The 12,444-nt window shown below is 46.9% G+C and overlaps 1 protein-coding gene across 4 annotated transcripts; it reads right to left on the bottom strand.

The window, feature by feature from the left end:
- Window positions 1-334: 334 nt before the first annotated feature.
- LOC123448524 (polypyrimidine tract-binding protein homolog 1-like) lies at window positions 335-12,113 on the bottom strand. 4 transcript variants are annotated; one of them, XM_045125444.1, is made up of 11 exons: window positions 11,820-12,110; window positions 10,497-10,706; window positions 9,728-9,790; window positions 9,576-9,649; window positions 9,377-9,472; window positions 3,171-3,228; window positions 2,992-3,096; window positions 2,815-2,896; window positions 2,474-2,538; window positions 1,122-1,187; window positions 335-900 (listed from the first exon to the last, which is right to left on the bottom strand). In XM_045125444.1, exons 1-11 carry the CDS (start codon window positions 12,012-12,014, stop codon window positions 484-486), a joined length of 1,431 nt encoding a protein of 476 aa, XP_044981379.1. In that variant the 5' UTR covers window positions 12,015-12,110; the 3' UTR covers window positions 335-483. The 4 variants fall into 4 exon arrangements, with proteins under 4 accessions (XP_044981379.1, XP_044981380.1, XP_044981381.1 ...); XM_045125446.1 differs by having other exon boundaries at window positions 808-900; window positions 1,075-1,187; window positions 11,820-12,113; XM_045125445.1 differs by lacking the exon at window positions 2,474-2,538 and having other exon boundaries at window positions 1,075-1,187; window positions 11,820-12,108.
- Between the last annotated feature and the right edge of the window lie 331 nt (window positions 12,114-12,444).

The raw sequence follows: 12,444 nt of genomic DNA, 5'->3' as shown, positions 1-12,444 counted from the left end.
TAATTCATGGGCCATGCAAAAAGACACGTGAAACTAAAACAAGAAGGAGAATTAGGAAATCTACTAAAACAAGAAGGAGAATTAGGAAATCTGTTAATTTGTCATATATAACGCTGGGTAAGAGTTTTCTTCGGTGTTAACCAAGATCTACAATAAGAATGCTACCAAAACTTCACAAGTAAATAGAATGGTCAACCAAGTTTGATATTGCAAAAGTTCAGAATTTTCAACTAAACCTTCACCTAGCATGGAACCTTTATATTTCCACTGGCAAGCCCAATAAAGTAAGGCCATTTTTGCACTTGACGGAGCAGCTTTATATCAATGACTCGCATTAACAAAAAAATGATGAATAAGAATTTATTAACTGTTATATTTCATTGTAGGGCAGAGGTGAAAAACAAAAAAGGGGGTAGCGGTATTGTAGAGTTACAAAACTCCATAACTAATCAGAAATAGTGGCGAAGGTACACACACACCAACTTAATGCTGGTAATACGGAGGCGGTTGGCCGGTTCCAGGGGCACCACTTGCCGGTCTCTGCTGATTTCCATGATGAGTAGGTGACATCTGGTGTAAAGGATGCATCTCATGAGGCGGCGGTGGCGGAGGGGCGGAAAAGCCCCCTGATGTTGTCATGTAATGCTGTGGTGGAGCTGAGTACATATGGCCTGGATACTGGCCTGGAGCTGGTGGGTACCCTGAGTTACCAGGATTCCAATTTGGCACTTGTCTGTTGGTGTTCTGGTTTTGAACAGCGACACCGGGTGGTCCGTATGGTCCAGCTGCTTGAGAATTACCTTGCCATCCTGCAGTTGTAGGTGGTACACCGGCTGGCTGTGGTGCTGCTTGTTGTGCTCCTTCTGGGATTGTGTAATCCTTGCTCTTGTCACTATGAGCCTGAATGACAGAGAGACAGAGAGTGGTGTTTTTCATATGGCAACGCAAATCAAAGTGGAGTTTGTGTTACAAGTGACAAGGCAAACCAAAGTGGGTTCTACGAATGAAGCAAATCATATCCTCCAAATCATTTTCATGTCCAAAACACAATAAACAAAATGAGCCCCATTATACCTTTACATTGAGATCAGTATGACGAGAGTATGACAGGTGAATCTTACAGTAGCCACCATCGTAGATGCAATGCCCTTCCAATGCTTCCTTCGCAATTGTAGCAGTACTTGCATCTGAACAGTAAAGTGACCAAGAATCAGGTAACTAGAGGATACCCCGCACTTGCTGCGAGAATTGGTTGATGAAAATTTGGGTTGATTAACATGAGAACCAAAATTAAAAATACATATGACTTGTTATATTTGATTATATATAGTTGTATAAATACTTATTGAATAAGTAGAGTAATAAAATGGAAAACATTTTCCCATGCATGGCTGAATGTTGTGGTAGGTCTTTTTCCATGCATGATTGCATGTTAAGGTGGGCCTTATCCAATTCATAGTTATATGGCGAGGTGGCATGCTTGCATGTTTATATAAGTAATAAGTTAGTGGGGATGACTCTTAGGTATGTATAGGATAAGTAAGCAGAATCAAGGCATAATAAGATTAATTAGTTATGATGAAGGGCTAAACCGGCTAAGCATGTGGAAAGCCTCTTATTCCATGCTACTCCCTCCGTCCCATAATATATTTGCATTTTTTACACTACACTAGTTTCAGAAATGCTCTTATATTATGCGAAAGAGGGCGTAATACATTACAAGAAAAATAAATATCTGCATTGTTTAATTGACATAACTTAGTCTAATGGTTTGCCCCTTCACAACTTGGTGATAAAATGGTAACCGCTTTACTACAGAGGGAAAGGAATTTTGCCCTCTGGTCTAAACAGCACCGATACGGCCAAAACTGCCAACTGGCCATCCTGGTATGCGAGAGGGGCACTGGCATCCTGCAGTATCCCATCTTTTTCAAATTGAAAAAGAAAGAAAAATAGATAAGGACACAGTTGGGACTCGGGTGCCAGCCTCCAGCAACCACCCTCAAGCAAGTAACCTCGATGGTCACTAGCAAGGAAGAACATCCCGAAGGAGGAAGACGGCAAGGTGGTCACCAACAAGGAAGAAGCTCCGGGGAGAAAGATGGGAACTGCAGCGGACAGCAAGGAAGAAAATTTGGGCAGAATTAAAGATGGTGATGGAAGCTGCCGATGAGCAAGAAGGTACATGCAGCAGCGCGGTCGTTTCTTCTCCTCTCTGCAGGCGGCTGGAGAAAAGGATTACAAGAATGTGAAGTTGGAAATGGCTGGAGAGCTACTAATCTAGGGTTTTCTGGAATCAGGCGTTACATGGGCTCAAGTGGACAGAGAGCTACATGGGCTCTGAGTGGACCGCTCAAAGTCTTTCATCAATAGAAAAGAGACAACATATATTCAGTGATAACTAAAAAAATCTCATCTTTAAATCATCATTAAATCTTTATTGCATGATGCTTATTTTTTAAAACTTATATACCCTGCTGTATCCCTGAATGTCTGTTTTGAAAAAATGATGTATCCCATGTCCACGTAGTCGTATCCCTGTGTGTGTATCTCTGTATAGTAAGGAGCATGGAAAAAAAAGGTGGCCAATCGCTACAGCCAATATTCACCATCACTTGACATAACATAATTCAGAACAATTAAATTACTGAACAAAAATCAAAAGGCTAAAGGATGTTGCCGACTATTTAATGCCAAAAATGATACTCCCTCCGTCCCAAAATAAGTGCCCCAAAATTTGTACTAAGTACAAATTTTATACTAGATCAATGACACTTATTTTGGGACGGAGGGAGTATATTTTCTGGCCCATACCAGGGTATTGTATTAGAGCTTGTGTTCCACCGTTCTTCTCGAAAATAGCAATTTTCTGGACTGTACCGAATGCAGAGAACACCTGAAATTTAATTAATCGTAATCAGAACACAATAAACAAAGCAGAATCGAAGTCTTCAAGCCTATTTCAATAAGTATTTTCCAAATTTTACTTACAGTATGGAGAACATCCACTGATACAGCATACTGCATATTCTCAATTGATGCAAGAAGAACATTACCCTCGGCCTCCACCCTCCTTCCATCAGCACCAACAGCAGGCTGCCAAGTAATGTCAGAGGGAAATCCATGCAACAACATCAGAATTAGAGAAAATGGTGAAACAAATGAAATACCTGCAATGTACTATCTATAGCAGAGGAGTTGACTGGAAGGTAAGGGTTGGTGTAATCCCTGGAAAATAAAAACAAAAGGGAACATTTAACAGTGGCGGACTGGAAAAAAAAGGTAACCTGATTGATAGAAAAAGAACTACTCCTAACAAGGTAAGGAGCAGGGATGAAAAAGGTTAGTCAGTGACAGGTGTAGGCTTATAGCAGTATCCTCATATAATAGGTTCAAGCATACAGCATAAATTCCAAGCAAATAGCCCAGCGACCATAAAAACTGAAAACCAAATGTTATTATAATGTAAGCCACACAATCTAGTTATCCATGGAATGTGAATGTCACCCACAAAAAGTGCATATGGCTCTGTAAGGCACCGGAGGAAGGGGGAAAGGGGATCAGATCGGGGTGAGAGGCAGAGAGGAGAGGGACGAGACTTGGAGGAGAAGAAGGTGGGATTGCAGAGGAATCTTAGGTAGGTTCAGAAAAGTCACATACAACACACACCCTCTCGCTGCCACAGACGGCTGCTTTATAACCCCACACCCACGCACACGCTTCTCCTTGGTTGCCTGCTGGCATGCCAGGTCACACCTGCCAGATGGTCGCCATCGGAAAGCGCTGTCGAAGCACCTCGTAGTCCTCCCAGGTTGTGGCCGGATGTGCACCCACGCCCCATTGAACCTTGAGCTGCGCAATTGCGACCTTGCCCCGCTTGGTCATGCGCCGCTCCAAAATGAGTGTGGACGGGTCTGGAACGCTTGGCAGCTCGCCGAAGACCGGAGTGTAGTCAGGCGTGAACGGCTTCAGCTGGGAGACGTAGAAGACGGGGTGCACCCTGCTCGTGGCTAGCAGATCCAGCTTGTACGCCAAGGGCCCGATCTTCTCCAACACGTTATATGGGCCGAAGAATTCAAACCAGAGCTTAGCAGTAGTACGGCTGTAGCTTCAGGAGGACCTGCTCCCCCACAACGAAGTGACGCTCGGTGCTGTTGCGATCAGCTTGCCTCTTGAACCGCCATTGCGCGCTCCAGTTGCGCCCGAATCTACGCAATGTGCGCCGCCCAGTCCATGTCATCGCCGGCTGGCGCCTCCGGCAGCCATGTTGCCATCGGCCCCAGATTTGTTTCCTTGACGTAGAGTGCCTTGAAGGGACTGCAGTTCATGGACGAATGAAATGTGGAGTTGCACCAGAACTCCGCCATGGGCAGCCATCAGCGCAAGCGGCGTGGTGTCTCCATGCACTGGTTGACGCACTCACTCTGGCCGTCTGTCTGCAGGTGGTAAGAGGTGGAGTAGAGCAGTTTGGTGCCCGCTCCGGCGAGCAGCTCGCGCTAGAGGCTGCTGGTGAAGACCTTGTCGCGGTCGGAGACGATGGAGGAGGGGATGCCGTGGAGCTTGACGTCGTTGTCCAAGAACGCGCATGCCACCTATGCCACTTGAAATGGGTGGCGAACTTGGTGAAGCGATCCACGACCACCATGATCGTGCCGAAGCCCTCGGAAACCGGCAATCCCTCCACGAAGTCCCCTCGCATGGAGCTGTTGGGACTGGCAGGGGTGCCAGGAATCCCGACGGCTTGGAGTGTTCGTGCTTGGCCTACTGGCAGGTCAAGCACTGCTGCAGGAACTCCTCGACATCCCGCTTAAGTCCGCGCCAATCGAAGTGCTTGCCCACTCACTGGTAGGTCGCCGTGGAGCCAGAATGCCCGCCCACCACGCTGTTGTGCATCGCGGCAATGAGCTTGGTGTGTAGCGTCGTGTTGGCGCCGATCCAGATGCGTCCGCCAAGGCAAATGACACCCCGGTGCAGCTCAATGCGTCAGCGTCAGGGCTGGTGATAGCTAGCTTCTGCAGGCGATCCTACGCATCGGCATCCGTGGAGTAGGAGTTGAGCACTTCCTGGATCCACGAGGCTGACAGGTCGACAGGGCGGCGAGATCCAGCTGCTTGCCCACTCAAGAGAGAGTGTCTGTGATGCCATTGTCCAGATCACGCTTGTACTAGAACTTGGATAGGAGGCCGACGAGCTTCGCCATGGCCTTGCGCTGCAACTCTGTCTTTGGGTGTTGCTCGCCCAAGTTGCAAAGCGGCCTGTGGTCGGTGAGGATATCAAAGGGCCCGCGCTGCAGATACGGGCGCCATTTGTCGATCGCCATCATCACGGCAAGGAACTCTTTCTCGTACATCGTCAGCTGCTGATTGCAGACGCCCAGAGCTTTGTTGAAGAAGGCAACGGGGTGGCCGTCCTGGACCAGGACCGCGTCCACGCCGATGTCGCAGGCATCCGTTTAGATGGCGAAGGGCTTGTCGAAGTTAGGCAGAGCCAGCAGTGGAGTGGTCATTATCGCCGTCTTGAGCATGTCGAACACGGCCTGTGCTTGCTCGTTCCACGCGAAGCCTTTCTTCGTGAGCAGCTGCGTGAGGGGCTCGGTGATGATGTCGTAGCGAGGTACAAACTTCCTTTAATAGCCTGTCAGGCCAGGGAATCCGCGGAAGCTCGGTGGCGTTAGTCGACATCGGCCAATGCTACATGGCATGCGTCTTCTCCTGATCACATGTCCGAGGTAGACGATGTGGTACGCGAAACTGCACTTCAACTCCTTAACGAACAACTGGTGCGCTCGAAGAAGCTCAAAGACGAGGCACAACGAAAAACTGGTGCGCTCGAAGAAGCTCAAAGACGACGAGGTGTTCCTCCATTGTTTCACTGAACACGAGAATGTCATCCAAAAAAATGATAACAAATTTGCGCACAGGTTTACTGAATATGGCGTTCATGAGACATTGGAACGTCGTCGGCGCATTGGTGAGGCCGAATGGCATGACCCAAAAATGGAAGTAGCCATGGTGCGTCTTGAACGTTGTCTTGGATTCATCCTCTTCGCGGATGCGTATCTGTTGCGGAGGTCCAATTTAGAGAACACCGTCGCGCCAGCTAGTTCGTCCAGGAGTTCATCGACGATGGGCAAGGGAAACTTGTTCTTGATGGTGGCGTCGTTTAGGCGACGGTAGTCGACGCAAAAGCGCCACGTCCCGTCCTTCTTAACGAGCAGCACCGGCGCGGCGTAAGGGCCGACGTTGTGTGTGATCAACCCGGCATCCAGCATCTACTTGACCTGGCGCTCGATCTCGTCCTTCTGGAGGGGCGAGTAACGGTACGGACGTGTGTTGGCGGGAACCGCGCCCTCCACCAGAGTGACCGCGTGGTCATATTAGCGATGTGGAGGAAGGTCGCACAACGTCGTGAAGATGTCGGTGAATTCATCGAGCAAGTCGATGAGTGGAGTATTGCTAACGCCCTTACATGCCGGAGGAGGGGGCCAGCCACCGGTGTCCACCATGGCCATGGCCCAAATATCGTTGCCCGCGATCATCTTGCGGAGCTCCTCCGATATCATGGGCTTGAGCGTCGGGGTTGCTGCCGTTCGTACGCCGCGGAGGGTGACCACCTCGTCGGCATGCTGGAACTTGACCCATTTGTCTTGCCAATGGCAAGTCATGGGACTGTACTAGGCTGGCCGGTCCATCCCCAGGATGCCGTCGTATGCGCCAATCTCCAGCTCGCGCATCGGTGTGGAGAAGGTGTGGCCCTACATCCACCGTTTGAGCTCAGGCACTATGCGATTGCAAGTGAGCCGATCTCCATTTGCCACCCACACATCCACCGATGCGATGTCTTTGATCTTGATGCCAATCCGCTCGACGAAGGATTTGTTGACGAAGTTGTGGGTGCTGCCAGAGTCAAGCAGGAGCAGCATCACTTGATTGCCTACCAGTGCGCGAAGGCGGATGGTGGTGGCCGAGTCGGTGTCGTCCAGTGCCTACAAGGAGAGGAGACAGCACTCCGGCGCACCCGCTGGAGGTGCTGGTGGAGGAGCACCCGGGCCTAGATCATCTAGCAGTTCCATCGCATGTATGGCGTCGTCGAAAAGGAACTCGCCATGCTCGCCCACGCGGATGGTGAGCAGCTGGGCGGGTTGGGCACACTTGTGTTCCCGCGAGTAACGATCGCCGCACTTGAAACAAGTTGTTGGCGCGCCGGAAGTCGCACAGTTGCGGCGCATGCGTACTCCTCCCCTTGTGTGTGAATCGGCGCAGCGGCTTGGAAGTTGTGCCGGGGCCGCCGTTGGAGGTCTTCCAGGTGGAGACATGCGAGGTTTCGCCCGCGTCGTGCCCAGCTCCTCCTGGATGCGGGCCAGCAAAGAGGCGCGCGTGATGCTGGATGGTGCTTGGAGACGCACCGCGGCGCGGAGTTAGTCCTTGAGCCCCAAGAGAAACTACGTGACGAAGAACTTGGTGTTGATGGTGGGGTCAAGGGCGAGAAGATGGTACATCTGCTAGTCGAACTCGGCGCGGTAGTCGGAGACGGTGCCGGTTTGACTACTTGGCGAGGCCGCGTAGCTCCTGGGAGAACCGGTTGTTGAAGGCGTTGTTGAAGGCGGCTTGGATCTCGATATGCTTGTCGTGGAGCAATTTCTACTCGTCGACCTTGGTGATGAGCAACTCCAGCAGCTTGGTGATGTTGCTATTGCCCTCGTCCATGGCCGCCAGGATTTGTCTCGTCGCCGTCGAAGGTTTCTGGGCCACCGCTGCAGTTGACTAGAAGAGATCGAACCTTGCGACGGATTTTGAGCTAGCCGAACGGAGTGGCTCGCACCGACGCGGTGGATGTTACCGATCTGCTCACCATAACCGAGGGGGGGATTTCAAAGAGATTTGGCTCTGAATACCAACTGTAACCACCGGAGGAAGGGGGAAAGGGGATCAGATCAGGGTGAGAGGCAAATAGGAAAGAAGGTGGGATTGCAGAGGAATCTTGGGTAGGCTCAGAAAAGTCACATACAACACACACCCTCTCGCTCCCATAGGCGGCTGCTTTATAACCCCACACCCACGCACACGCTTCTCATGCCAGGTCACACCTGCCAGGTGTGGCCAGGTGTGACATGGCCTGGCTCTAGGGAGCTCGGTATTTTTTTTCCGGCAAAAATACATTTTCTACATCTTAAAAGAAAATCTGAAAAAAGGTATACACATAAAAAAGCATATATGTGTAGTATAAACATACGGAATTTCATAAACATCATATGGGATGTACACAAAGAAGACAAATACATAGATTAAAATGGGCTTTTCCTTTTATTGTATTTGGCCCAGATTTGTCCTTTTTGTGTAGCATGCAAACAAACGTAATATTTAACGAAACCTTACACATACTTAGAAAAAGTGTATCTATTTGTAGAGAAAATTTTGATATTTTATGAAACTTCTAGCTATATTTTGATTATTCAAAAAAAAGGCTCCCTGGAGACTGTACTATAAAACAGCCATCTCGCCTCACCCATCGTTATAAGATGATTTTCCCACAAGCAAATAAAGCTGAGGTCTAGGGAACATGACTGATATTAATATGATCTCCTTTAAAAAGCAACTTGATGCCATTGGCCCAAAATGCTTAGCAGTAATTGTTTACAGTATTGCGCATATCCTATCCACCCACGCAATTTGATGCCCCTCTAATTTTCCCAATTAGTTTGTTCCAACAAGTAATGCTTAGTTATTAAAACCAAGAATCTACTCATTTAGCAACACCACAAACCAGTGAATGATCACGACTTAAGAGGAAATGACATATATAGATAGATCCTTTATTGGAAGATAAAGTACCCCATGGAAATCCGTACTAAGTGGAAACATGGAAACCAACGTCAGATTCAGATCAGAGATGTGTGGTCCTGGTGAATCTCTTTTGCCCCAGCATTGTTTTCTTATGTTTGCAAAAGCCACCTTGATCTTCCGTTTTTTCTCTCTCCTAACACTCACCAGTCCCCAAATCTCTTCCAACCTACCGCAACAGAGTGCCGCTAAAAAATGCACGAACTAGATCAGACCTTGGATTCAATTCTTGCATGGCCCTGCAACATCCTCCAGAGCTCCCAAAATTGCGCAATAACACTGAAAGCCTAGCCCATAATTCAAAATGTGCAGTCTCACATTTCAGGGGCTAGGTTAGTGAAGGGGAGAAGCACGATGGGATTTGTGCAAACAAAAGACAGTGAAGGCAAGTGCGCTTTACAAAAGTATGTGGAATAAACAGAGGGATGATCCAGCTTGCGTATTTCAGACCGAATAGCTCATGCTCTGGTTTTCATGGGATGCTTTATCTTATCGGAAATAGTAATGACCAAAGGAAACTAAACAATAAACTATACCTGCTGCGGTGTGATTGGAACTTGATGTTCAAATCCTTGTGCGCAGAGAAAGAAATCCGCAAGTGGCAGGATACTACATGATCCGGAAGCAAGTATCTACATTGTATTCAAGTCTCATACAATTCAGTTTATAATGGGCACAAGACAGTATACGCATTACCCACAATGAGTTATACAGGCTAAGATTAAGAGATATCACCTTGGGATGCTTCTTCCATCTAAGGCTTCTCTTGCTGCTGATGCAGTGGGTGGATCAGTATACTGGATCAGTGCCTGTTGGGAAATTTAAGATGGGGGTTTTGCCTTTTTGCAATGATCAAGTACTTGAAACAAAATGAAACATGAACTTACCTGAAAACCTGCAGCCTTCTCAAAAGTAGCTATTTTGTGAACAAATCCAAAAGCAGAGAAAACCTGAAACGCGGTAGGAGATAAGGGTCATGTATAGGAGTACAAAAAAGAGTTAGGAGACCAATCTACCAGAAACAATGGTACATATAAACAATTGGAAAATGATGCATAAACCATTTCGCCAAGACAAATTAACTCTTGTGTTCCACCAAAAAAATCAAGGGGGGGAGGTCTTAAAGAAACACACTCTACAGCCAAAGAGTGAGACTGAACTGTCAAACAACCAGCTGGAAATGATCCCTAACAAAATAATCTCAAAAGAAGCACCACATAATTTACTAATCTTCTAAAGGTTTGGGAATTTAACCTTTCATCAATAACTTGGATAAACAATGAAGTGACCTACACCGGAGATAAGCATGATGATGAAGGATGATTAGAAAATGGCAACCTCAAGATGAGAGTTCATAAAAACTTCAAAAGCAACAGTTAGAAGACAGAGGAAGCAAACAAACATGGTATCTCTCCAATTGCAGATGTTGATAACGACATTTTCTCCAAGTTAACATGCGCCTGCTGATTCATGCAGAATGCGTTACTACGATATGAACAGCTATGTAAAATCTTGGATTTACAAGGATCAGGTCAGTTAGACTCCCTTGGATATCTTCAGCCAATGACAGGCATCAGGAAAACTTAAATTTATTGTTGCAACCCGGGCATCAAAGTTTTTATCAAGACAGAGTAAATAAATAAATTTAGAACTCACCAAATGGATTACATCGATGGTGACGTCACTAGCTTGAACACCCTCTATGGTAACAAGCAACACATTTCCAGCAGTCTCACCAGGGCTCTTGTTGTTAATTATTTCTTGTCTATTTGAATACTGAATGTAAACAGTTTTGCCTCGAATTTGTGCTGGTTCTGAAGATGATGCAAAATAAGAAACCATTGAAATGGCTTGATTAACATCGGTCTGCAAACAAATAAATCTTCGCATAAGTGATCCTGGTATTATCAATTTTAACATATAAATCAGTTAGCCGTACAGAACTAACCGGACAAAAGCAAATGTACAAACCTATTATTTCTAAGTATATAAAGTTTCCAAATTATGTATGGTGTTACAAGCTAACCAATGATATAAATTATTATGCTCCATCCGTCCAAATACATCCGTACATCCGTATCTAGAAAAATCTAAGACAGGTAATTCGGGACGAAGGTAATACTTGAGAATCATTAATGCCCACAAAACTACAATCTCCTCCAGTAATTCTGCAATACCCACTTACTAACACAACCAAATTGAACCCATGCAGAGCATCCTATATCCCTAGCATAAAACCAAATGAAGTGACATATGGGATCTTACAACCACAAAAGATCTTAGCTGCGCATGCTTGGATACAAGTACAAGTATGCTACAGATCAATTCAACATATTGACGCAATAAGCTTTCCATTATTACAGAACTAAAGTCCATTAGCTCAGAAAATCCAATCATTCGGCTCCGAAACATCCTGCACTGTCATAAAAAAACAAAATCCAACATTTGCACATATTCCACAGACCACAGCCCCCAACCTTATCAATCCATACAAGGCAGAGATATAGGAGCGGTAGATGGCCTCAGAAGGGCCCGCATAAAGTTTGTAGGGGATAAATCCTAGAGCAACTGCTCTTCACAAATCACACGCCGAACTACAATAAGTAGATGCGGGAATAGTGTGCAAGCCACTAAAGCTCTCATTATGACTGATCCATCAAACTCAAGAAACCATTACCCCATGTGTTCACAATTGATGTGCAAGCCAAATAAATCAACCAGGGCAAACCTACCCCCATTGCGTGAATATTAGGCATTAGGTCTTGCTACCTGTACAAGACCAAATTCCTATCGGCAGCGCTAACAAATTCCACTATTGCGCGACTAGATCCAAGATTGCTCTGCAACTACATGGATGATCGTGCAAAATAAACTCAAAGGAGTATCCAGAAACCAACGGCGATCCGGAATTTCAAACCGGATCGCGGGTATCGACGGGGGGAAGGGGGACCGGGGTGAGGGGATGGTAGGAGGTCTTACAAACTCGACGAAGGCCTGGTTGCGATTGGCGCCGACGCCGGATTTGGTGTTGACGATGCGGCCGAAGGGCCTGCAGAGCTCAACGAGCTCATCCTCGGTGCACTCCCAGGGCAGGTTCCGCAGGTGCAGCACCTTCGACGGCGTCTGCGTGTACCGGAACTGCTGCCCAGCCCCACCCCCGCCGGACGACGACATCACAATATACGCGTGAATGGCAAGGGTTAGGGTCGAAGAGTCGAAGAGGCGAAGCTAGGGTTTGGTCTGCCGTGGGGACTTGTGTTCTTTATCCCGGAGGAGCAGTCTATACATTTTAAAACCCAACCAAAACACTATGGCCCTCTTTGTTTCAGAAGTCTCGGGACTTTTTTTTAATCCTAACTTAAAAGTCTCTAGTCCCTATCCGTTTGTTTCCAAGGACTAAAAAGGGACTAGAGGTCATTAAATAGCATGTAAAAAGACCATGTTACCCTTAGTAATGTAGTAGTAGCTATTAAATGACATCCTAAAAGTAGGGGCATTGTTGGAAAAAGTGTCAAAAAAGTTCCAAAAAGACCCTTCCATAGGGACTTCTTCAAATAGTCCCAAATACTCACTTTTAGTCCCTAAAAGTCCCTCCTGTTTGTTT

The sequence above is a fragment of the Hordeum vulgare genome, chromosome 4H, assembly GCF_904849725.1.
Source record: "Hordeum vulgare subsp. vulgare chromosome 4H, MorexV3_pseudomolecules_assembly, whole genome shotgun sequence".
Classification (NCBI taxonomy): Eukaryota; Viridiplantae; Streptophyta; class Magnoliopsida; order Poales; family Poaceae; genus Hordeum; species Hordeum vulgare.
This window is presented reverse-complemented; position numbering and strand designations above follow the sequence as displayed.